The sequence below is a fragment of the Melopsittacus undulatus genome, chromosome 4, assembly GCF_012275295.1.
Source record: "Melopsittacus undulatus isolate bMelUnd1 chromosome 4, bMelUnd1.mat.Z, whole genome shotgun sequence".
In the NCBI taxonomy this organism is placed as follows: domain Eukaryota; kingdom Metazoa; phylum Chordata; class Aves; order Psittaciformes; family Psittaculidae; genus Melopsittacus; species Melopsittacus undulatus.
The window spans coordinates 51,359,744-51,385,586 of NC_047530.1; the positions used below are offsets into that span (position 1 = coordinate 51,359,744).

At 44.4% G+C, this 25,843-nt stretch overlaps 1 protein-coding gene across 1 annotated transcript; it reads right to left on the bottom strand.

The window, feature by feature from the left end:
* Nucleotides 1-2,916: 2,916 nt before the first annotated feature.
* Nucleotides 2,917-20,634, bottom strand: TH (tyrosine hydroxylase). The gene is made up of 13 exons (XM_005149199.1): nt 20,536-20,634; nt 15,775-15,978; nt 12,138-12,312; nt 11,261-11,349; nt 10,987-11,054; nt 9,197-9,247; nt 8,215-8,360; nt 7,665-7,800; nt 7,464-7,533; nt 7,069-7,125; nt 6,386-6,481; nt 6,084-6,217; nt 2,917-3,232 (listed from the first exon to the last, which is right to left on the bottom strand). The coding sequence occupies exons 1-13, from the start codon at nt 20,623-20,625 to the stop codon at nt 3,073-3,075; spliced, it is 1,476 nt and encodes a 491-aa protein (XP_005149256.1). The 5' UTR covers nt 20,626-20,634; the 3' UTR covers nt 2,917-3,072.
* Between the last annotated feature and the right edge of the window lie 5,209 nt (nt 20,635-25,843).

Sequence of the window (25,843 nt, forward strand, 5' to 3'; positions counted from 1 at the left end):
TGAAATAAGGGGCCAAGAAATGTATTTGAAATCAGATAAAAAGGAGCAAGCCTTAGAGACAAAACGGAAAGGGACCTATTATGTTACTAATAGGATAAGTCCTCTAAGATATTAAATAGATGAGGGCAATGGTAAAGACAAATGGGTTCATGTTTCTCAGATGTCCCCCTAAGGGGCCAAAAAATTCTGGAATCTGTCATTAATTTGTCAAGAACACAGACACAGAAAATGCCCCAAATAGGAACCTCCGGCGCCTGTTCAGCCTAAGCCCCCGCACTTACAGCATGCCCCAGCGCAACCTCATCTCTCGGAAGCAAGGGAGCGCAGCCTGTGTGGTGTTTACCTCCTGTGTGGCGACAGCAGATCTGTTTATGTGCTTGCATACTAACGGGGCTGGCTTATGCTTTGAGTTTTGCTTATTTTCTATTTTCGTAGGGCAACAGATTTTACTACAGCTCCTTGAACAAGCAACAGCTGACAGAGTGATGGAGCAGCAATGCAAACTCTGAGGCAAAGCGGAGGAGCTGAGGGCTCCTGCAGTTGCAAGGATTTTTAACTTGGTTTTTCATTCCATATTAATAGCTTTGGTCTTTTTATAAATTGCATCAATTTGAGACATTTAACAAGGCAGATAATAACAGTGAAGAGCTTTGGAGAACTAGAGACAACCACCGTCAGACCTTTATGGAGAGATCAGAAAGCAAACACCTCCATGGAGGCTCCCTACTCCTGTCCAGAGGCCTGTCCAGGGGGGTGGTGTCACTGCAGGGTTTGCAGCATGCTTGCTGCATTTATGGGCAGTACCCCAGGAGCTGGAGGCTACTAAAAGAGAGGAGAAACAGCGACCTGCAGGCCAGTAACATGGCATTGCTATTGTTAATAAAATCATAAGCTGTGCATTGACTATACAGGCTGCATTGTTACATCTTGCCTATTTGAAGGTTTGTTTTCTTTATTTTAGTCTGTTTTACTGGAGCCATCTATAAGATTTTCATGCCTAGATAGATAACCTATGACCTAACTGCCTTAGTGTTGCATAGCTTTTTCCAGCTACTTAATCTAATAGTAATAACTTAAGACCCCAAATTAAAAATTGTTACAGCTCTTAAGGGAGCATTGAGAGTTACAGCTCAAGATCTGGATCCACCCAGATTGGGAAATCATAGCTGAAGCTTTGGAAAATGTGCTCTAAAATGACAATAACTGAATGAACTCAGTAGTTTTATTCATTTACAGGACAGTCCTCTGAGGAGGAGCAACTTGAGGAGAGCAGCTAGCCCTAGTGTTGAACTGCTGATTTCAGTAATGGCCTTTTAAGCAATTTAGGAGGAATTTAGGAGGGGGTTCAAATAAGAAAGGAAACAGAAAGGAGGTATTGAAGCAGATGGGAGACTAAGTGCTGTCAGTAGCTAAGTAGTTAAAATTTGAGAGAATTGGGGTTTAAGCATGTGCATGTGAAGGTCTGAAAGAGGATAAAATCTAATGGATTATAAACTATTATGGCTGAGTCACAGTAGAAGTAACACTGGAAAGAAACAGTATATTTAGGTATTGGAGGATACTGATACTTCATAGTCAAAACTTAACTGTTAAACCTTGCATTTTCTTAAAGAGGAAACTATAAAAATCATATATATTGGATAAGGGTGGTAAAAGTCTACATAGAAATGTTATAACTGATCATGAAAACAACTAAATGTAATTCTCCCCTTCACTGCTCCCCACAGCTGTTTAGCTGCCTCCATGCATCCCAAGCCCAGCTCTGATACTGCACAGCTGCATAACCTTGGGCCAAACTTCTGAGCAAACTGCTAAGTTATGAGACAGCCTGAAAGAAGATAAGAAAGGGAAAAGCAGGGGGAGGAAAACTAAGAGCTTTGGGTCAGATCAAGCCATTAATATCTACAGTGAAAGCTGAATGAAACTGAGTTTGAGCATACTAACCACGTTACCTTCCTCAGAAATGGCTAGCAACAGCATTAGGCATACACCTGAGCTACAGCAGGTGACAGCAATATTTGGATAGCTAAGAACAAGGTAATGCTGTACCTGTCTGTGTAATAGACTGGAAAAGTGAAAGCATGTGAAATCCTCCCAAGGACTGGAAAACCTGGAACACCAATGGCCTCACTTAATCTGCAATAACCAATAAACTCAGGGCCATCAAAAGGCTGATGACGTTACTCAGGGTCACCAACACACAAGCACACCAATAGCTGTGACTGCTATCTGCTATGAAGGACTGCAGCTGGGCTCTTGAATACTCTCAGTTGTGGCAGCTTTTAAAAGAGGGCTTGAAGGGGGTGCCCATGCTCTGGTCTGGCCAGGACTTGCTCTGTGGTGCTTGTGCTGGGGAGGATGCAGTTAGACAAGGACTGCTGTATGCCAGACAGGCAACTCCTGGATTAGGTCAATTTAGAGGTACATAGCAGCTTATTGCAGCCTGGAGGGGTGGTACAGCTCAGGGTTTCTGGCCTAAGCATCCCCCTGTGTGAGAAGCTGAGGGGAGGCTGAGAGCCAGAGTTTTAAACATAGGGTTGGTTCAGGTGGTAAAGCTTCTCAAGCAGCTCTGCATTTCCTGACTGTGGGAGGCTCTAAGAGGCAGGACATGGTGAGGACTGAGGGTCCCTCCTGAAGTTGCTATAGTATTTACTTTGGGGCTAAAAAAGCAGAAAAACTGATTAATTTATTACCTCAAACTGCAAAAAAATAGGTTCTCTCTCTCTGATAAAGAAGCTTTTCTCCTCTTCCTTGCACCCAGGAGCCTAGCACACAGTTCTTGACCTCAGCTTTGTAGCTTGGCCATGCCTTTGGTCTGTGCTAAGCCTCTTCCAGCAGTCAATGGAACAGCTACACCAAAAGCTAGCAGCTCTTGTGTCTGTCTGCCTACCCTCCTCTGAGCTGGCCCTACATACAAAAGTGGAAAGCTCTTGGGGTTGCATGGTGACAGGCAGCGGTGCAAATGTTTGGAGAAGACGGGTAGGAGTTGTCAGTTGGGAACTAGGCAAGGGCAGAGCAGGAGGTTTTTGGGGTTGCGAGGGAAGAGGAGAAGGAAAGAGCCCAGTTCTCATATTAACTGATAACATTGAGCGCATTAATCAGCGAGTGGAGCTCATCTCTTACGCTCTCCAGGGAGTGACAGATTGTCTGAGGGCTATCCAGGAGCTCAATGCTGTGGGTGTAGGGCTCGTATTTCACTGAGAAGGGCCGCTTGATGTGTGCTGCGTAGCTCCTGTAAAGAAAGGGTACAGACGGTTGGTACAAGAGATGGGTCCCGAGTCTCCCCCTAGCCATTATCATTCACTCAGATTGAAACAGGTTAATGCCTCTTTTAGACAGTTTCTAGACAAAATCTCTGGTTTCCCACCTCTCCAGCTCCACAGGGCTACTGCAGTAAGTTGAGATCCCTCCTGTTAAGCAAGGAAGACCGTAAGTTTGACTGCAGGTTTCAGTGGGCTGAACACAAGGGCTTGCATCAAACTGGAGAGTACACTGCACTGGTGAACTCTGTGGCCATTGCCAGGCATCCTCTAATGCAATTTCTTTTATTTCTGTTGCAAAAATGCCAAGGAGATTTAGAAGCTAACTGCAAGAAAAGACCATAGCATTATAGTATTATATCCCTAAATCCTTTCTGACATTCATTTATTGACTAATCTCTGCTAGGGGAGGGAGGAACTAGCTGCAAGCTGCATTAAGAATAGATCTGACAGGCAGTCGCTCAGGCCTGGGTAAGGGTATGGGCGTAGCATCACCAGAGCCATACACTTGAGCAAAGTGGTATTACTGTACCCAAAGCCAGCTGGAGTTTAGATCTCAGTGGTAAGCATGAGTCTACTTCATAACCTCTCAAGAACAAGACCTTGCTGCTACCTTTCTAGTGAAGAAGTACATGCCCAGGTGAAAATAAATCAAGGGTAAGTTTTCTCCAAAACCGCTCATGTTCACCTCAGATTTGTACGTTTGACAAGGCAGGGTGGTTTTTTTCTTTCGTGGATGTGTAAATATGGAGCCGGGGATCTACATTTAGGCTACAGTGTCACGCTGGAAAGGCCTGGGAAGATGAGGGGATGAACACTAGCAACAGGCATGCTCCTCGCCTCTACTGGGGCTTCACCCTTTCGCTCCTGAATTGCTTAGCTTAGGGTACCCTCTTGTGGCTACCGTGGGTGTGCTCTGGCGCTGGGCTCTGGGAAGGGTATCTGTTTCCTAGATGCTCTGGCTGGTATTGCAGGGAAATCTAGTCCTGAATTGCTGGGGTTTGAGGGAAAACGCCAGACAGGGCCAAAGGGCAACATGGTCAAAGCCACAGGCTGGTGCTTGCAGGGAAACCAAAACAAGTGCAAAGGAAGGGGATTTCTGAATGCTCACATTGACTACCTCCTAAAGATGTGGCTTATCTCAGTTCTACTAGGTGAGATCTGGTTCACCTCCCTTAGTAATGCTATCAGCCACAGCAATGACTAGTAGCACAGCTGCTAATGGTTAGAAACTTTTCCTCCAACACGCGTGTGCTCATTTAATGCCTCTTTGAAACATGCAAGTATGACATGGGTGTTTGGAAGGATACTGAGGGTGTGAGTCCATGCTAGAAAACTGCTGGGAAGCTTTCTTTTGGGGAAAAGAGGCTTTTCTTGGGGGACAACACTTAAAATAAGGTCTATGGTGGCAGCTGCCAGTAATGCAGATATATAGATGTTTTAATTTTTTTGCCTCCTAGAGCAACATCTGTGTGGTCTCTGAGCTCTTTCAAGAGGATCATTTACAGTGCTTGTCACTATCAAACCCCTCTAGTTTAATCTTGGCTGTGCATGGGTTGCATTTTTCCTTTTTAGGTGCAAGAAAATGACTCATAGGCAACAGTTGAAGATTTTGGTTGTTTTAAAGCAGCCTAGCATGTATGAGGGGACAGGCTCCCTCAGGTGCTTACTTTTGAGCAGCTGGACTCCAGGTTGTATGAACAGTACAAATGAGGGTAACAAAAGCAGAAGCTGAAATATAGAAGTCCTCACCACATCATTTATGTGATACACCCCACTTGTAGGAACCGCAAAGTCATGTATATTGTGTAATACTTTGTCTCATCCTTTCCTAAGCTAAGACAAAATGGTACAGGCAAAGTTTTCCTCTGTCAGTCACATGTTAAGGGATTGAAATTTCCTCCTTGGGCAATTCAGGATATAACCAAGAAAATGCTTTTCTGAACAGATAACCATGTGCAGAGCTGCCATTCTCCATCCTGTTTGCAGCCCATGGAACAGGGAAACCCAGTTATGCTGCTGGGATGCTGTCTGGGGTCTGCTAATCCATGCTAATTGGCCTAGGAGACTAAAGTTCCTTTTTATCCATGCATAAATCTATCTGCATAAAGCAAATCTTTCTCGTTTGTATATGAGCTACTAATTATGCCTGGAGGTTTTTTTGCTGGTTGACTGATAAATGAGCAAGCTGCCAAGCAGCTGCTCAGAAAGACATTTTCCTGCATCCTTAATTCAGAGAATGACACCATTCTGAGCAGTTCTTAACCCTTCTAAAACTTGTACCCAGGGAGCAAACTTTAACATGGTGCAGAAGCCTGTTTTCAGAAAGACACGTACTGGTGAGATGCTCCCAGCCAGTACCTGACCTCTATCACTTGGCCCTTCTACAGCAAGGAAGCAGAGGGGATCCTGGTGTGTGGTTTGGGTCTCCAGCTTCTGGACTACCTTTTATGTTGCTTGGACTCCCTTAGGAACTGGAGATAGTCTGTAACTGCTTCCTATGAGAACTAAGCATACAAGCTAGATTTTTCCCTTCTCTTTCACCCTCAGCTCTGCTTCCAAGAATTCCTCCCACTTCATCACACTCCTTCACACCCATGCTGTTGGGGCCAGCATATTTTTGGGGGACTCTTGGGCAAATCTAAGGGACTGAAGTTGGAGTCTGTGCAAATTGGAAAATCACTTTACTTTAAAAGACCTGTTATCAGTTTCCAGAGTACTTCTGAGACCTGGAACTGAAAGCAGACATGGTTTCAAGCCCTGTTTTAGTATTTTATAGCTTAGTTGCCTTCTGTTTGGGTCTCTTTTACTGCCCAGTCCTACCTCAGTTTACTTTTGGCATCGCTGAAGCTCTCAGACACAAAATATACAGACTGGTAGTTCTGGTCCTGGTAGGGTTGAACAGCAGCAGCATCAGGGTCAAAGTCCCGCACCTCTGGTTCATCTGACAAGGAATGCTATGGACACAGCAGAAAAATGCTGTCATGAAATTAAAGGGATCTGAGAGCACATGTGATAAACAGAGATGCAGAACGGATTTGGTATAGTAATTTGAATTATGCAAAGGAAGAAGGTGTTTTGCTTATAGGGTCTAGGGCAGAGAGGCAAGTTATGCTGGAACTTACTATGAGCTCCCCATAGGAAGAGAGGAGCCCAGCTCCATAGGCTTTGACTATCCCATTCTGTCTGCAGAGGCCAAACTCCACTGTAAACCAGTAAAGCTGTGAAAGGAAAAAGAAAAATGCATAGGGGATGCAGCTTATCAACTTCATCTCCCTGTCACTTCAGAGCCCTTGCATCATGGCCAGGATATGGGGTTGTTTAAAATGAAAAGGAGCCTCTCACTTTGTCCCCTCTCCTTACTTTACACCCATCACTGCCAGAGCAAGGTGCTAAACTAAGCTGCTGCCACACTGGGACAGATGGAAAATGTGTCCCTGGGCTGGTCCCCTGAGTACCCAGCTGCTGTTTGGTGCCCTTAGAGCAGGACAGGTCACCTTGCTGAGGGAGAGGCAAAGGAAGCGGATGTCATTTAATCCCATCCCAAAGAGTCCCAGCAGTGCTGTCATTAGAAATATGATGCTTGGTGATACTCTGCTGCCCAAGAAAATTGGGTTAATGTGGAGGCTAGCTCTGCTGTTTAACTGATCTCCACTCACTGTCATTGTGAAAGAGCAGGTCTGGGGCAGCTCAGGTATGGGCTCTGAGGCTGCAAATCTGGGAAGGCCTGGATGGACTACTCCCCTTGATACCACAGAAGTGCTGCTGAAGGGGTTGGGGACCCCATCCAGCAAAGAAGAAAACTTACTGTTGAAAGTTTCTCAATTTCTTCATCGGTTGCTCCCAGAGATGCCAGTCCAATGTCCTGGGAAGAGAAGGGAAGGGGCCAGCATCAGGAGAGATTCACTCCTATGGTCTTATGCTTGGATACTGTTTTTATTGCCTTGAGACAATATTGTTGCCCTCCACTGCTATGCATCTGCTGGGGCTTCAACATGCTCAGACTGAAAACACTTTACTGCAGAGCCTGATATTTTCACTCTGTGTTAGGGTTCTCAGTCCTTCACTAGGGCTCCTGAATATTGTGTTTAGTATAAATAAATCCTAGAACAAGAAGCACTCAAGTGGTGAGACTGGGCTTGGTTTGGGTTCCCACATCATGCCTTGTCCTCTCAGGGACAAGGGAACAGATGACCACCTTACCTGAGAGAACTGGGCAAACGTCTTGTCAGCCAGCATTGGGACATGCCCCAGCAGCTCGTGACAGCAATCCCTGCCAATGCCCAGGGAAAAGGAGGAAAACAGTCAGCAGCAAACAGAGCTTGTCCATTAGGGGGAAAAGTTAACTGTTGGCCAAGTGGGATGTCTGGGCAGGGGAGGCCACTGGGGCTGGGCGATACTCACGGCTCAGGGGAGTGCATGGGGGAGGACGCGTGGCGGATGTACTGTGTGCACTGGAAGACACGGAAGGCCAGGCTGGCGAGGAAGTCCCGCGCCGACAGCAAGCCAGCCACTGGCCGTAGCTGAAAGCCAGTCCTCTCTGAAACAACATATACAGTCTCTGGGGAAGTGCGTGGTCCATGTGCTGTGCTGGTGTCCTGCATTCCCAGCACAGACAGCAAAAGGATCAGTGTTGGAAACTAAAGGGCTTCTGCTGTGCCAAGTATAATCTTTTTGCTCCTACTAGGAAGTAACATCTGCTCTTTAGGTGCTCATTGGGATCATTTGACTACAGGCTTGACCTTCAGTTGCAGCTCACTGTATTTGGCTACAGTACCCACTGCCCAAGGTCTCCCACTGTTCCCTGTGTGCAGCATACAATCTGTCACCACCTCTCCTCCCAGATCTTAGCTCACATGTTTCTCCTTTGGTTTGAGTTTCCCAGCTGTAGCTGCCACCACCATGCTGGAGCCCTGGCAGACCCTTTACCTGGGTCCCCCAGACTCATGCCTACCTTTCAGGAAGCAGGAGACCTCCTCCAGCTGAGGGATGTTATTCTCATTGTAGCCACAGTATTTCTCCAACAGGTTAAAAGCTTCGAGGTATTCCTTGCAGGCATGGGTGGGATACAAGCTCTTCAGGGTGCTGTACACCTCCTTCCTTCAGGAGGAGAGGTGGCAGACATTTAGGGGTTTGATATGTCTAGTCCTCTCCTGTCTTCTGGTTATATGCTATCAAAAACTTATACCTCTACCTTTCTCCTCCTCTAAGTCTATGTTTGTGCACACTGACAGGGGTATGTAAACATGCAGATGCACATTCAAAAGAGTCTGAGTAGTTGTATCTGCACAGACCTGTTTCTTACCTTGAAGTTCAGAAGATTGTATAAAAGGTATTAACTGGAATGAAAATATTCCCTGTAGGTTAGCTCCTACAGTTGCACTATGAAGACAGTCAATATAACCAGGAGATTACCTTGTTTAGGAACCTGTGTACTCACTGATATGAGCTGCCCTTCTTTCAGTGACATTCCTGGGAACAGTCATGCTCAAAGAAAGCATTTTCCTAAGTGAGGTACAATGCAGATATTCACCCCAGGACTCATACTTCTTTCTGCAGCTATGATAAGCACCCTTTGGAGGCCGCTACTAAGCCAGGTCCCCTTAGAGAAGTGGAACTCCAAATCATCTACCTTTCTGTCTTTGGGACACTCTTCTTTGGAGGAAATTCCTGGGGACTGCAGAAAGTGTTCTCTGTGCAGCCCCAAGGGAGGAAGAGACAGAGCATCACTGTTGTGGAGCTAGCTTGCTTTCCTGGATGCAGTGCCTAACATAAAATGCTGTACAATAAGTTACTGAGTTTTATAACAAGCCATTAAGTATAATGCTTGCACTGCTGATGCATTTTTCAAGAGGTCACTCCCTAACCATTTAGGTTTTAATTTCCAGTTCCTAGTGGTGAAGCCAGTAAAGGTCACAGATTAAATCAGTGCTCACCAAGTAGCAATCTCTTCTGCCGTGTACTCCACGTGAGGGATCGGGTCCCCACTGCAAAGCAAATGCACCATTACTGACAGCAGCAGAGCACAAGCCAGGCTCCTCTTCCCTTTGAGAAGGAAGCACTTCAGAGAAGCTCTGATCTGAAATTCAACAATCTTCTTTAAATCAAACAAGAGGGCAACAGGAAAGACAAAGCCTTAGTACTGCGTCATTTGTACAGGTGCAACAAATACACAGACAAAGAGAAAGTGTTAGTCTAGCCAGAGGCTGTAGATGAACAAGAGATGAGCAAAAGCTTGAAGGCATAATATTTTCCAGGGTAAAAAAAAGATAATTGTTTTCACTAGAAAAAAAAGAGAGAATTTTTGTGTAAAAATAAATTGATTTCATGTCCCAGAACTTTAGGAGGCTGATGACTCCAAGAATGAATCAGTGGCTGAGAAATAAAAGCAGCTTATGAGAAAAACTAAATGTATTTGAACTGCAGCAAAATGTATTGTCACTAAGTTTGATTGTTAGTAACATTGATATAAGTAGGAACTAAAGAAGACTGACGCTTTTGCCTTTCCTCCATCATAACTACCAATTGCATTTTCTAAATCCTTCTGTTCTGTATCTGAACAAATGAAACATTCACATATTAAAGTCATAAAGCACAGTTCCTTTTTCATTAACAGCCTAAAGGGATGCTACACAGAGGCTCATAAATGCTAACCTGCAGATGAGATGTGAGAGAAGACACCTGAAGTGGGTGCATCATCTTAGGACAGTATTTATTCTTGTGTCCCTCAGAACTCTCCTGCTGGCACAGTGACTTTCTGTGCATTTAGTATTAGCAAAGGATAAAAACATTGATGTCTGTATTTTGGGCTTCAAATTTGCAAAGAACATGAAACCTAATAGAGCAGAAAGCAGTGCTGGGACCACACTGGTTTCAGGGGTAGCTCAAGAAGGTGACCCATATAATTTCCATAGCCTGCCTTCAGCACAGCTTGCTACAGAAACCTACATTTAAAGTCATGCTCAGAGAGGGAGATGCTACAGTGAAAGACAGTGTCACCAAATAGGATCTATGGAATATTTTGCAAACCCACCTGAATATTAGAGCTGTGTTTGATGCTGTAGTGAAGATGTTGAGTGATATCACTGCATTTATCGGAACAGAATTATGAAGTAGGAGTACAAGAGATAGTCTTAAATCTATATATGACAATGATGAGACCATTACTGGAATCTATTTAATTTATTGCAGAGAGTTAGGAAGTGAACCATTTAGTCTATAAATACCTTCAAAGCAAAAAAGAAAAATAAAATCTGATAGCAGAATTCAGTCTAACAGATGAAAAGCATGTATGATCCATTGAGTGAAAGCTACAGCTACTGAAGTTCAGTTTAGAAATAAACCCCACATTTTTTTCACAGCCAGAATAATGAACCATTGGAACAAGTTTTCTGGGCATGTGGCAGCTTTTTAGGTACTTGAAACACTGAACTCAAAACTAGATATCATTCTAAAAGAGACATTATATTTCAAAATGAAGTTTGAGGTCTGAAGAAATTATATATGGCTTTTGTCATGCACAAGATTTATTCTTATTAATTTAGGAACTAATCACTATAGACTTAAGAAGAGACTGGAAAACACAGAGAAAAGACAGACACAGAAAGAGCTGGTAAGGCTGAATGGGGACACAAAACATAAAAGAAAAGAAGGTAGTACAATGATTTCCCAACAGGTTGCATTGACATGGCATTATCCCTGTATGAATGCTAGTAAAGGGACTTACTGCTTATAATGAAAAGCAATTTCTGCTATTGATTTCCTTCTCTGGCGATATACTTGGTCAGAGTAGCCCTGTGATGATAAATAGGAACAGAGACAGGATTTTTAATTACTAAAATTTCTCACCCAACAAAGTACAACACTGACTGAAGAAACTTCCCTCATGGTAGTGAATGCACTACTGCTCCCTGATCAGCTGCACTAAGCAGTGTTGTCCAGCTCACTGCTTCTGAGGGAAGGCTCAGGACATGAGGATGTGCCCACACAGACCAACTTACCGGGTGATCTAGATCCAAGTCAGGGTCAAACTTGGTGACCAAATGGTGGCACTTGTCCAGTTCACAGATTTTTCTGGGAAACCAGTGAACTGTAGGTAGAGAAAAAGAGAAAAGCTGGTTGTGGAAGTGCAGATGGATCATCCCCTGCTGAGAAGGGGTTGTGAGGTTCAATAAGATACATCTGACATGATGTACTGAATACAGACACACAACAAACACACAACACAGTTGTGCCTTCTGGGCAGTAGATCCACACTCCCAATGCTCTTGTTCGACAGTCAGGTCTAATGCCATGATCTGTGCCTCATGACTTCCCTGCCCATCTCTCAGTGGAATATTTTATGACAAAAGTAAACAAGAAGATAAAAATTGGATTTCACTTAAAGATTCTAGACTTCACATTAAAAACAAATCCAGAGATCCAACTGGTTGTAGGGCAATCACTGCAGATCTCTAGAGGTGTTTTACAATAAGAATAAACCTGTCTTCAGAACAGGATGGCACAGGAGTGTCTTGTAGTTCAGTGTTGGATCTATACACACTTCTTGACACATGGGTAGGAAACTACTTCACATTTATCATATAAAACACTGGAGTAGGAATGGAGAACTCTATAGGAGAGGTGTGAACAAAGGATGAAATTGTATCTTCTATTTCTGTTTTTCCAATCTGCACCAGAATAATGGGCTACAGACTCTGGGGTCTATTGAGAAATGGACAAGGGGGGAAATGGCTTTCAGGATTCAGGTGTGCCAGAGGCAGCCTTTTCAGTTCTGCTCAAATTCAGTATACAATAGCCCATCACCTTTTCTGGGAACAACCCTGTTTCTACAGCCCAGCCTCTCTGCAAAAGTGAAACAGTTTGTAAGTTCCTTACATTTATCTTCCTTAGTGGTCCTCACATCTTCTGTTACCCTCTTGATGGAGCTAATGAAAGTATTGAGGTCAGAGCTGTGGACTTCACAGCGCACAAAGTATTCCAGTTCAGCAGTCCCTTCTCGGGGCTTTCGGCTAAGCCTGGTCTCCAGGTGGTGAATTTTAGCTTCAAACGTCTTTTGGGACATGGAAAAGGAGAACAAAAGCATTAAACAGCACTTGAACTACCTGCTGGTACTGCCCAAAGATGTCTATATGAATGTATCTTGGAGGGAGTCCCCTTGTCTTTTCCTTCCTTTTTCCCCTCACTGAGATAAACATATTTATCCATCAATTCCATAGGTTTCCCTTCTGACCAGTGGGGCTGATCAGTAACTATCATAGAATCAGAATCATAGAATGGTTTGGGTCAGAAGGGACCTGAAAGACCATCCAGTTTCAACCCTCCTGCCACAGGCAGGGACACCTTCCACAGATCAGGTTGCTCAAACCCCCACCCAGCCTAGCCTTGAACTATTCCAGGGATGGGTCATCCAAAGTTTACCAGGGCAACCTGCTCCAGTGCCTTACTATCATCACAGTAAAGAATTTCTTCCTAATGTCTAATCTAAATCTACATCCTTTCAGTTTAAAGCCATTACCTCTTGTCCTATCACTACTCACTCTTATGAAAGTCCTTCTCCGGTTTTCTTGTGGGCCCCTGTGGGTGCTAGTAAAGAAGATCGTACCAACAATGGAAACTGGTGCCGTGAAGTAACTTCTCCCATGGCTTCCTCTCCTTCAAACCCCTACTGAAGGCAGAGGTGCTTTTTTTGCTGCTGGGGGATAAGGAAGGTGTTGGCCATGGCGTAGCAGGGGCTGGCCTGGGGGGCTGGGGCAGAGCCGCGGCGCTGGCCGTGGTGCTGAAACGGCGCGGCTGAGCCGTACCCAACCCTCGATAGCGTTAATTTGGGGCTCCCTAGGAGAACTGATGTAATTTGGACTCATTATCACAACTGGCCTCCCCCAGAGAACAGAGGGGGAAAAAGTATTCTGCTCTGGTAGATTTTTAATAATTTCTTTAGTCAGTGAAAGCTGGTAGTACAAGCCCAAGTTCCTGGGTAATAACCCAATCTTCCCAAAGTCTCTGCAAGATCTTTGGTAGAGGAAGGGACATGATTTCTTTTATTAATCAGAGGCAGAATGATGAGAAGGAACAGATGCAATGCCACAGGTAAATTAAATAAGGAACGTGTTTTTTAATGTACCTACCAACTTCACTATTACATTGTCCTCTCAACAATCAATACCTTTGCATTAATCTGACAGCTGTAATTGCATTACCTATGCTTTGGCTTCATGTAACACATACAGAAGAGTGAAACCAGTTTCCCTGAAGCCTGATTCATGATGAGGCAAATGTCATTATGCCCGTCTGCTTTCGTATCTTGTACCTGCATTGCCAGAGGGATCTGGGAAATGAATCTTCCTCTGTTGTGGTTTGACATGCTTGTCTTTTTATTATATTTAAAGCTCTCTCTGTGACAAGCTCAAAGAGCTTTTTACTAGGAAATCTTTTGATGCAGCAAGTAAATTGCTCCAGGAAGAAACAAATAATATTTGACCATAAGCTGCCCTAGCTTCTTTCTTGATGTTTTAAAAATCGTTTAAATTATAGACTTTAAATACATTGTAACATAAAATTTGCCGAGTACAAGAGACTGCACTTCTATGTTTCATACCTTCTAAGCAGTCTGTTGCATTTGAAATGTTACACTGATGGATTTTTCATGACTTATCTGGCATCTGTGCACTTCTAGGAAGGAGACGGCAACACCAAGACTTGTCTGACAAGCTTGTTTTAGAGATTCTTTCAGTCTTGAGACAAGAAAATTATTTTTCTTGCAACAATCCTCTCAGAGGAAATGCAAGAGGTTTTATAATTGCTCAAGATCTTATCACTTTCTGTATGATTATCAGAGATAGTACTACATGGGCAATGAACAGTCAGATTGCCCTACAATTTCAGGGAAATACTTATCCCCCAAATACACCTTTTGTATGTTTACAGCTGTTAGGTAGGGCTTTTTGCTGTATAGTGTTGCTGGTGATCTGTTTTTACACCAGAAGAGGTTGATTTCATGCAAAAGAAGGTGTTATGTAATTACGTGTATTAACACATGAGCTAGTAGCATGCTCTTGTGACAAGAAAGGCCAACCATGTACTGAATTATAGAAGCAAGACTGTAGACAACAAGGTCAAAGGAAGTGATTTCTCTTCTCTGTCTGGCATGAGTGAGACTACATCTGAAGCACCTTGTCCCATAAGACCAAAGGCATTAATGTACTTTATGCTATGCACTGTAGCATAGTGGAGAGCTGCCAAGAAGTTCAGGGGGCTGGAGCACAATGTTATATGAAGAAAGACTGAGGGAACTGTGTTTTTTCAGCCTTAAGAAGTGAAGGAGCAGGGGAGATTGGTTCACTGTCTAGTACCTGTAAAGCAGACAGAGTCAGGCTTATCTGAAAAGTACACAGTGGGTGGACAAGAGCTGGAAGCGGTGACATTAAAAAGGAAAAGAGAAAAAGCTTTTTACCATGAAGGCAGTCAAACATTGCCAAGGGGTCCAAGGAGTCTATGGGTTCTCTACGTTGGTGATATCCAAAATGCAACAAGAACAGTCCTGGTCAACCTGAATCTGCTCTGAGCAGGAGGTTGGACTAGAGACCTCCAGAAGCCCCTTACAACCCACGTGACTGATTAATAGGAACAAATTGTTCTTTCCTCTCACTGCTGAAGTCAATGAAATTAAACTATTGTAGATAAAAGATATCTCAAAGCCTCAGTTTGCAAAACACTTTTGAATCCTTCTAGATGAAAATGTACTACATAATGCAAGTTGTCATGTTTTGATTACTGTTTAAATAGGCAGTACTTATCTCAGTCTTTCCATTCATGGTACTGAGATCCTAGATAATGCAACATTATATTGCTGGCTAGGGGGAAAAATCTCAATTAGTTACCAGTTTCCCTTGGCATTAAAGCTGTCTACAGGGCACATCTCTAGGGAACTAACAGAACCCTTAACATATGAAACAAATTCATCCTTGAAGTAGGGAGGTATTTTTGAAATCAATATGCCAGTTTTATATTCAGGGTGAAGTTTTTCCTGTAACTATTTGACCAAGGGACAATATGGCAACAGTACTCAGAGGCTGATAAATCCTTGACCCACAAGTTAGGTGAGTTTGGTCAGTAGCCATGCAGGGCACAGATCTTGCTTCAAATGGGTGATCAGAGCCTTGCACATGAAGTTGAAGTGATGAACAGTGGAGGGGGCTGTCAGGGAATGCTACAAGACACATGGGTGTGGATTGTAGGTGTGAAACTGTGGTTTTATCCAGAAATGAAGCAAAGTTAAGCCCAGAGCTTAACAGTGCTACCAGATAAAGGTATGGCTCATTCTGAGTAACGAAAAATAAGGGCATGCTGGGCATGAGCAAAGCATGACTGTGGGTATATCAGAAAATTAACTTATAATTTGCAGTATCTGCATAGTCTGAGTCTTATTTAGTAGACTCATATGATATGTCTCACAGAACAACCATGAAACCTGTAGTGTGTTCCTTGAGTCCCATGCAACAGGTTAGGTACTCACCTCAAATACCTTAAGTGCACGGGACAGTGGTGAAGTCTTGGCTCCCTTGAGCATGAAGAAGAGGTTCAACATTGCTCTCCCATCCTTCTCCTCAAAGACAATGGTCTCCGTAGACTCTGCAGCATCAGTGGCTGCAGCTGCAGCCTCTCTTTCCTTCCTGGCATCTTCGATGAGGCTTTGACGCCTACCAATGAACCGTGGAGACTGAAGGCAGAACAGAAATAATTAACACTTCTGATAGAGCTGTAGGGGAGATCGGAGGCTTTGCTGGTAGCTGGGTGAGATATGACATGTGTGTCTCAGAGAAGGTAGAAGGGGAAGGTTGGACTGACTTGCCTGACTTTGTAGAGGAAAATACAGTGATAAGGACTGAGGTCTTAGAATTGAACTTTCAGAAAAGTGGAGTTTTAGGAAAAATCTGTGTAAAATACCCTTGTAGCATGACTGGACAGTGGGCTTCCCTCCTCACCTTCCCTAGCGACAGTTTCCAATATCCTTCAGAAAAATAAGAATCAGAAACAATCTTATGCAGATCTCAGGTGTCTGATAAACTCAAATGGAGAGATGTTAGGTAAATTTGAAGTCATCTGAGAAAAGATAACTATGAGGGACAGCTGTAGCCCACAGCTGTGGCATGGCCTGGCCAGGAAAAATTAACTGTTTGCAGGTGTATTAAAAGGGCAGTTTAGCTAAACTGCTCCCAAGATCCAACATAATATTTTCATTTGGCATTAAGTGGATGCTTGCCCATTGAAATGTAATTGGAACCACATCCATATACGCCAGAAAACAAATTCCGCCCACTGATCTATAGATTTGGCTTGTCCCAACAAGCTCCTGCAGATTTCTGTTACTTGGAATTGCACCTAAAATGTCGTAACTCTGTGCCTAGAGTCATGTTAGGTCACTCATTTATATTTATAGTGAGCTACAAACTATTTCAGTCACTGCTGTTTCTTTTGTTATACAAATAGCTCATATACCAACTTATTTGTTCATGGTGCTTTACAACCAGTTTTTCTTTTAAAGCCAGCTCAGCTGGTTCCAATTTTCTGTGTTCAAAACCCAAGCCAGCTGACAAACCCCCAGAACTTGCTAAAAGAAACCTGGGCAGCACTATAAAAGGACATAAAACCATCCAACACCTGCATATAGAGCAGGATTGGCTTCAGTTTCCCCTCTGATTACATTGAAAATAACTGGAAAAAGATAGATGCTAACCAAGCAGTACCTTTCCTATCTTGTGACAAATTGGAGAATGATTTCCTCTTGTAAAGACAGTCCACTCAACTACTAAGCCCTTTTTCTCTCTCATTTTCAAAGCCCACCATTAGCAACTAATGCTTCCTGAGAAAATCCTCCTGGATGCTTCAGTGATGTAACACTGACATTTAAAATTCAGCCTGAGAAATGCAGCACATCTAGGTGCCAGCCTACGCACTTCTATCCGGTCCTTTCTTTAATACCCCTCTGAAATGATATTTGCTGATCCTCAACCCTTTTATTCCTTCTGGCACAGAAAAACACCTTCCAACAAATAAGCACATACTGCTGCTTGTCTAAACTGATGGTATTCATGCCCAAAGAGAGAAGATGTCTAATAAATATCCTGATCTGTAACTCTTACAGTCTCATGAAAGCATTCAGCTTTAAGTGTGTGTTTTATATCACTACCGTGTTTAAAGCTAAGCTGGTGTTTACTTTAAAGTGCTTGCAATAAGCAGGGCAAACAACCTTTTGCTAACCACCATAACGGGGTTGTGCAGCAGTCCCAAGCCAGGCAGTGTGTTAGCTATGGATGTTTTATCACACCATGCCCAGAGGAACAGAGGTGCAGCAAGATTTTACTTGTGGGGTGGAGCGGGGGAGAGAAGGGAAATCAGGCCCCCATGATTACGCTGTAAATCAGGTTAAAATCTGTCTGTGAAGAGTTTAAATAGCAAGAAGACTTGTTTGACTGGAAAGCCACATGGGAGAGATAGCCTTGACCAGTCAGACCTGTGTGCTGCGACTGGATGGCCCCTGGCAGTCAGGAGTGAGGGGTCCTGGAAGCTGCTTAGCTCTATGGTAGCAAATTTTGGGTAGGCAAATTTAAAAATTAAGAAAAAAAAAAGATATTTTTGGGGAAGAAGAGGTCCGGCAGGGGTCAGCCCTCCTGCTGCCTCCTCTGCCAGGTAGAGGCTGCCTGGCTGGATGCCCCCATCTCATCATCCTCTTCTCTGCCCCTCATCATTTACACTCCTTTTGCAGGAAATTAGGAATTTGGCATATAAACTAACCAAACTGATACCTCATGATAAATGCTTGCCTTTCTTCAGAAGGCACCCTTACATGGTATTTCCAAATTGCCTTGCAGACTACCTCTGAGTGCATGTCTAGCTACAGTGAGAACTTTAGGTTTTGCAGAGCATTTATTTGCCTCACTGAGGCTGGAGTCTGATATGGTCATGCACCTCTTATGAAGGGTTGGCTTGCACTTCTTCTGAAGGATTAGTTCATTTTTCTTTCCTTGAATTTGCTGCAACTCAGAGTCCCCTACCTGAGTAGTCTCATTAAAAATACTGTGTTAAGATTTAAAGTACTGTGGCTTTTTATTCCTGGCACATTATTTGCAGGGAGCAGGAAGGATTGCAGAGGCTATTTCCCACCCAGCAGCATGGGGACAGTAATGTCATACCCTTGCTTTCCTGGGTGCTCCTTCCTGCTGGTTTGCCTCCAACTGCTGTGCTGTGTCTGGCTCCACTTGTGTGTTCTGTAACCAAATCCCACTCCAGCTACGCTCCCAGGGTGTCTTGTAAAAACTACTAGCAGCAGAGAAACTAAATACATTACAAGAGATTTTTCCATGGTGTGAATTTGACATTTGGCTGGCCCAGGTGACATGTAAAATACCTTTCTGTGTGAATGAGTTCTGGGATTGTAAAGGTCATTTTCCCAGCTGGGTGCTAGTCCCTGGGGTTTAATGGCAAGGGAACACCTCAGGCCTGCTGGAGCTGGTGCAGTGGTAGGCAGGGGCTGGGCGGGTGATCACCCATGACCACACAGACACCAGACATCACAGACACACAGACACTGGGTGGCCAATCACCACACATGGCCACACAGACACACAAGACATCCCTGACATACAGATGCAGTCACACCTCTTGCCTGGTAGAAGCCAGTAAAATAAGTGACATGGTTTTCAAGATGTGTGCTAGGTGAGAGCAAAGGGCAAAGCCTTTCATGCAGCCTGCTCTCAAAGTGATCCTTACAAGACTAAGTTGGGTGTTTTTTTATTTTTCTGAGAAATTCCATTCAAAGAAGGGATACAAAGATGGGCTGAAGTTATCCCTGGAGGACAGAGAAGGAGCCACAGATCCCAAGCAGGTTGTTATACTCCTGCCAGTATACCTGGTGAACCCAAATTCCTCTGGCCCCTTTTTCAGTGGCCTGTTTCCCATCAAACACGAAGCAGCACCCCCAGAGTGTGTAATAACATGACACCCTCCCCTTCTCCAGAGAGCAATAAGCATCTCAAATACTTATTTGATGAGCAGCCTGGAAAATACCAAGCTTTCAAGAACCACTTAAGTATTCATTACTCTGACAGAATGAAAACAGTTGTGTGAGAGGGAAGCCTTCCCTGATTTCCATTTATTATAGAAAGCAAGCTTATCTCCTTCTTTCCTAAATATTTCCCTTCTTTACCAGCATGTTCCACTCTCCAAAACACCTCTTGCTGCCTATGCAATGGCTGATTTTACCAAGTAAGAGCATCACACAAGGTAAGGAGAGTGGGTGAAAAAGGCAGCGGGCATACAGGGGGGAAATGAGGAGCTCTATAACTAACCTGCTGGAGTCACCCTGAAGACTTCTGCCAAAAACATCTGCTCCCTAACCTATCTCGGTTCCCACATTTCCTCCTGCGATGCATCCTGAGGGGGTCCCTTCCTGGTGCACCCACTTCTACGGTCTGTTCTGGTTGCTCCAGGGTTGCCAGCAGCCTGGTCATATCTGTGACCCACAGGACTGTCCTGTGCTGGGAGCCTCAGGCTCCTACTGCCTGCCCTGGCATTTGGGTTAGGAGGTGAGATGTCCCTGTCCCTATAGACAGTCCAGTGGTTTGGCCAGACTTGGCTTTCTAAAGGCACTTGACACATCAGCAGGAAGTTTTCATAGCCTTTCCCTGGCACATACAGATCTGGTGTGTGCAGAAGCATTCCACCAGCTAAACCCAGGGCTGGGTCCACAACAGGGAGGGCTGGGAACAGAAATGGGGGAAGGATGTGGTGGGAGAGAGCGTAACTGTGGGCACAACAGCAGTGAACAAACTGATTAAACTGCCTGTGCCTCATATGTTTTCTGAAATAACAGCCACAGTTTTACATTATGCTAGAACAAGTGAAATCACTGCAGTTTATTGCCTTGAAACCAGGAAAGCAGTAACATTTTCAAATTGCCTTTCACATTGTGGCTTCCATGTTATTCCTGCCTTAATCCTATGGGCTATTTACCCTGCTTTTGGCTGGGGGAAGGTGGAGGTTGCATTAGTTCAAGATTTCATCCCCCTAAATGTTTGCATTTCACATGTACCCATATGTAGAGAGAACTGTTCAAGTAATTTCCCTTTGCCAGCCTGAAGCCCAGAGGTGCCCATGTGGGGGAACTCCCACAAAGGCAGTGTTGGTCCATCTGTCCCTGCCTGCCTCTTCCTATACCTACAAGAGAGACTGCTGTTTTCAGAGGGGGAGGGAAAGAAGTGGGGTAGGGTTGTCTTACCATGATGGCCTCAGCTTGCTTGGAGTCCAGCTCTGACACTGCCCTGCGGAAGCCTTTGGCTGCAGAGGTGGAGATGTTCGGGGTTGGCATCTTTGCTCTTTCGTGAGCTCTGCTCTCTGCTTTCCAGCTCCTTGCAGCTCTTTATAGGGCAGGGCTGACGTCAAAGACTCTTTCAAACCTTCTCTCCCTCCGCCACCTCCCCATCACCACCTCCCTCCTTTCTCCCCCTCAGGCTGAGAGGAGGAGGGGACATGAAGGAGAGAAACGTTTCTGTCCCATTAAATCTAATCGCTACAAAGATTGCAGACACCCTGCCTTCGGAGACCAGACACTCCCCCCACCTGTTTGTCTGTGTCCAAAAGATTTCCACTCTGTTTTTTTCCCCCCTTTCTTGATGGAGTTCATTCTTGTGCTGTGTTTCAGTCCACATCTTCTTTCCCAACTTGAAAGTGACATGAAAGGATTTCAGTCTGTGAAAGGACAAAATAGAAAGAAGGAAAAGATTCAGCCCTCTCTAGCCCTTTATTTTCACTTGTTTGCCTTGTCATTGAGGCAGTAAAGAAATAAGAAAATAACACTGATTCCCCCCAGGCAGCCGTGGGACTGGATGCTGCTCTCACATATGCACCTCCTGACACCTGGCTCCTGAAAACTCTATGTATTTCAGTGCTCTCCCACAACCTCATGTCTTGGTTTGGCCATGTATCACTAACAGCAGGGTGGCAGAATTGGGCCCATTGAGCCTTCAGAGATGAAAAAGGCTATAGAGAAAATAACCTGGAAAAACCCTTCCAGTCCTGCCCTCCCAAGGGCTTTGCTGCTCTTAAAGTAATCCGTAAGAAACAAATGCTTGCAGACAGCTGGGGCTGTGACAGTGGGTGGCAGCTCAGGACCCATCCCAGGACTCTGCTTTGCTGTGAGTAAAAGTGGCCTTTTCCTCTCTGGGGATTTGCAGCAGCTCTCCTATCCCAAACAAGTGCTGTGGGAACCCATGGTCCTGCTTTGTGTGAGCTGCTGCCACACTGGGGACAGGACATGGGCCGGCACAGACCTCTGCAAGCAGGGAAGCTGGTGTCCTTTCACCAGCTGGCTGCCAGAGAGCTCACCCACAACCTTGCTGATCACAGCATTGCTTTGGAAGACCTCTGCTGCAGACATGCAGTTAGGGTGGGTGGCTCATTCTTCCCATATGGGACAGCCAAGTTCGTGAAAGCATGCTGAGGATTTTTGCAGTAACAAAAGCCCTTGAAGATCCCATTGACCTCCTCAGGGCTGAAAAGCTCCTAACACTTGCCATTTAAACACCAGGGATCAGATAGTGTGATCAATACTGCCAGCCCCACCAAGGAAGCTTGGGAACCTCCAACTGGCTAGAGGTTGGTGGAAGCTGAAGCTGAAGTAAGCAGCGAGCAGCAGCTAAAGATTTAGTCCAGTAGTGAGCCAAAAGTAACTAAAAGTCAAGTGGAGCAGCTTCTCTTATTACGGGTGCTGAGGACACCCTGCTGTTTCATACAGTGGAAACTGGAAGAAGGAGTTAAGCAGACATCAGGCCTGCTTCTCTCTCCAGCCTCTGCATCCTCCCATGTGGTACCACCTTGCACACTAAGAGCCATCCTTGCTTTTGCTTTAATTTCATCCCTAATCCCCTCTGAGTCTCCTAAACCTTCTGTTTGTCCTCTGCTAAACCTTGAATGCTCAAAACACAAGATAAAAACCCACCAAACTAATGGAGAACAATGCTGCCTGGTGTTTCAGCATCTTCTCAGAAGACATTTTGGGGCAGATCCCGAATCACCCCCACTGTCCAGCTCCAGGGGAAGGAGAAGCATTGCAGTCACCTCCTAGCTGCTAGGGTGGCTTTGAGGACCCCCTTACTTGGGGATACGAATTAACAGTCCTATGGTTGATCTTTTTTCTGCCACTGGCTGAGGTGGACCATGGTAGCTGGACAAGCTGGGGTGCTGGGAACACCACACCAAGATACCAGCACTCAATCCCAAGCTGCTGCCCTAGCCAGACATCCTTGTCCTGTCTGTGCTCACTGCAGGCTGCACCTTTTCACAGCCTTTTTGAGCCTGATATTTCCAACAGGTACACAGAACAGAAGATCTTCAACATTACTTTGTGTTGCCACTGTCAGACCAGTCCCCTAAGGAGTGATGGCTGTCATTGACAGCCTGGTTTAATGCCCTGCTCAGGAATTCATTGCCTCCTGGCTAATGGAACGAAGGCTTTTGGGGATGACTGTGGGACAGCATTAATATGAAACACTGCTTAGCTCCTGCCGGAGTGAATCTTTCCAGGACACTTTAAAAAGATTAGGATCTCATGCAGATTGCCACCCATGCTCTCTTATGTTTCTGTGTTCTGTCCTGACTTTTTAGAAACAAGGCTTTTCTCAGGGATCTCACAGACAGGATTTTCAAGCGACATGATGCTCATTTTCATGCTATCTTACCCCAGTCACATCCAGAATGTGAAGACGGATGCCACTCTAGGCAATCCTGCAGAAATCAATCATAGCGATTTATCCTGTTTTTTACCCCACAAGAGATCTCGTCCTCTCCAGATACCAAATTTATGGACTTTTGTATGTTTTTATCTTCAATACCTTTTCTGGTATAGGGGGAACTAAAGTCAAGCAGACTGTCAGAAACAGCTGCTTCAAACAAACAGGTATCTGTTGGAGGTTGCATCAGTGTCTTGCCTTAGACAGATTGAATCCACTCTGCTGTTAGGGCTTCCTAGTAAGTAGGAAGTAGATCTCATATGGAAACTCATATGAAACTCTCACGAGTTAAAAGCAAACTAAGACCATATTGGTCATCTGAAGATAATCTATGAAGAGTGGCAGGAAGAAAAACCAACTCCAAAAAAGGCCACAGAATTAAGCTTGTGTATCAAGCTTAATACATCAACAAAGAGCCCTCACTGAGCATTCTGTAAGTCTGTTAATGCCAGTAAGGTAATCGTATAAAGAAAGTAAAGAAGATGTCTCTTGAAGCCATTGCCTGTTTGCTTTGCCAAAGAAGTTGTCCTTGAGCACTCTCAATGAGAAACAAAGAAATTTGTAATTCTGGATGAACTCTTCTGGATTGTACTACCTTTAAAACACTGTATGACCGTATATGAATATGAAATTTCAGCATTTTTTGTTTGAGTTTTTCAGTTTGATCTTAGGACAAAGATACATTTCAAATTACTTAATGAATTTGATCTCTTTTTCTGAATACTGCTTTCTTACCTTAAAATCAGAAAGATAAATAATTTTGCTAAACCTTTTTGTTTTGGTAACTGACTTATTTTAAAGGTCTCTTTAGAACAGCATGTGCCAGGGATTATAAACCTAAAATCAGCCATCAAAGCAAGTTCCAGTTATCCAAATTTGTAGTCGGTTTGCAGAAAGGATAGCCTTAAAATGTCAGTTCATGTAAAGAATTGAGAAAATTGGTAAAGTACTTTAATAAATATGGGAACACAGAGTCACTCGGCCTCCCTGCAGGCTGTAACATATTCAGAGGTCACATATGAAGGCTCTTTGACAAACAGTAGCTTTAAAAAGTGCTGATAACATCAGAAAAGTTTCCAAGACTATTGCATGAATAGATGGACTTTCTTTTAATATATTTTCTCTTTTCCCTTCATCTCATTACATATTGTCTCTCTTGTTGTGAAATCCAGCACTTTATTTAAGATTATCAGGTCCTCTACTTAGTTGTCCTAAAGTCCTTGATTTTAAATCCCTCTTCTTTATGTATGATGAATTATGAAGATTAATTATGTATGATGAATTTATGAAGATGAATTAGGCATACAACTCTTTTCTTCTTTAAGCCCTGCTAATCTGTCCCCTGCCATCCTTGTTTGGTGATGAGAGTCCTGCATTGTACAGGAACACTTCCCAGCATGGAGGCTCCACGTAGCCAGTGAAGTCTTGCTTTGCATGCAACTAAGGACATAACTTCCAGGTTGCCATGAGTGACAGTAAGACTTTGTCCCTCTGATAAGAGTGGAAAAATCGGAGTGGTTCTCCTGTCCTAGAGGAGCTGACAGAGGAGGTGAGCTGGGAGAACCACATGGTAACAAGTTCTGCTTTGAGCAGAAAGGTGTGCAGCAAGTGGACATCGTTCACTGCAGTGTTATCAGGAAAGCTCCAAAAGCATTGCTTTTTCCCAGCTAGTCCAGTGCAAAGTTCCTTAACACATTTTCCACCTGTGTCCTTCACAGGAAAAGTCCCACTTTTTGGGGAGCACCCACAGCTTGGACGTTTCCAGATCTTTGTCTGCCTACTTCTTTATAAATCACCTGTTTGGGTCTGTGTTTAAGTTCTGCTGCTATCAGACATGGCTTCTGCAAGCAGTTGGGGTGGGGAGGAGGTATGATCCTGTTTGGTTAAATGAAGCCACGCTTGTCTCAGCTTCTGTCATGTTTGACTAACTACTAGACTTGCTAATGAGGAAGAGGAGCCTTTAGGAACCCTTATGAAGGAAATACAACAGATGTATGGATCTTCATCATGCTTTGTTTCTCACACCCCAACTACACAACCACCCTTAATGTGTGTGGGTGTCATGTGTATCCAGCTGTGTGTTTTAAGGGATTAAACTGACATAAAGCAGAAACAGCAAACACTGTTGGACACTACTTCACTGCACCAGTCCCCTGACAGAAAAGACCATAAATTGTGCCTCCCTCAAAGGTAACGCAGACCCAGAAAGAATGCAGAAATGGCATTAAGGTACAGAGTGCTGCTAATCCTTGGGAGGCTCGTTTCACTTTCCCCTGGGTGCAGGACTGGCAGTGCGGAGAGAAAAGCAAGTTACTTTGACTGCATCCATGTGATCGTTTTTTGCATCCTCAAACATTGTTTGCAATAATCACCATTCCTGAGTACCTCTGGTATGAGGGACAAGAGGAAAAACCCTATCTGCCAAGTTACTGTTCCTCATCATCCAACTTGGTGACATCTTCATGCAGCAGTCTGTGGTCTTGATACAAATCCGAGGGTGAATCAGTGGCAAAGGCACTTATAGTCTAGCCTGGCAAGGGTGGGGGTCTGTCTTGTGGCCCAAGATGCTGCAGGGACAGTATTTGTGCTGTGAGAGTGCCCTACCATGGGTCAAAGAAAGGGACAGTGTATGCAGATGTGAGAACGAGCTGCCATTTCCCATCACAATCAATGCAACCCTGATGGCTTTGTGGGGTGCCCAGGCCCCCTTGTTGCTTTTCCTTCCTCTTCCCCACCACAGCATGAATAATTACAGTCTGCCATACAAAGCAATTACAGGGAGGACTAGACAGTTCCATC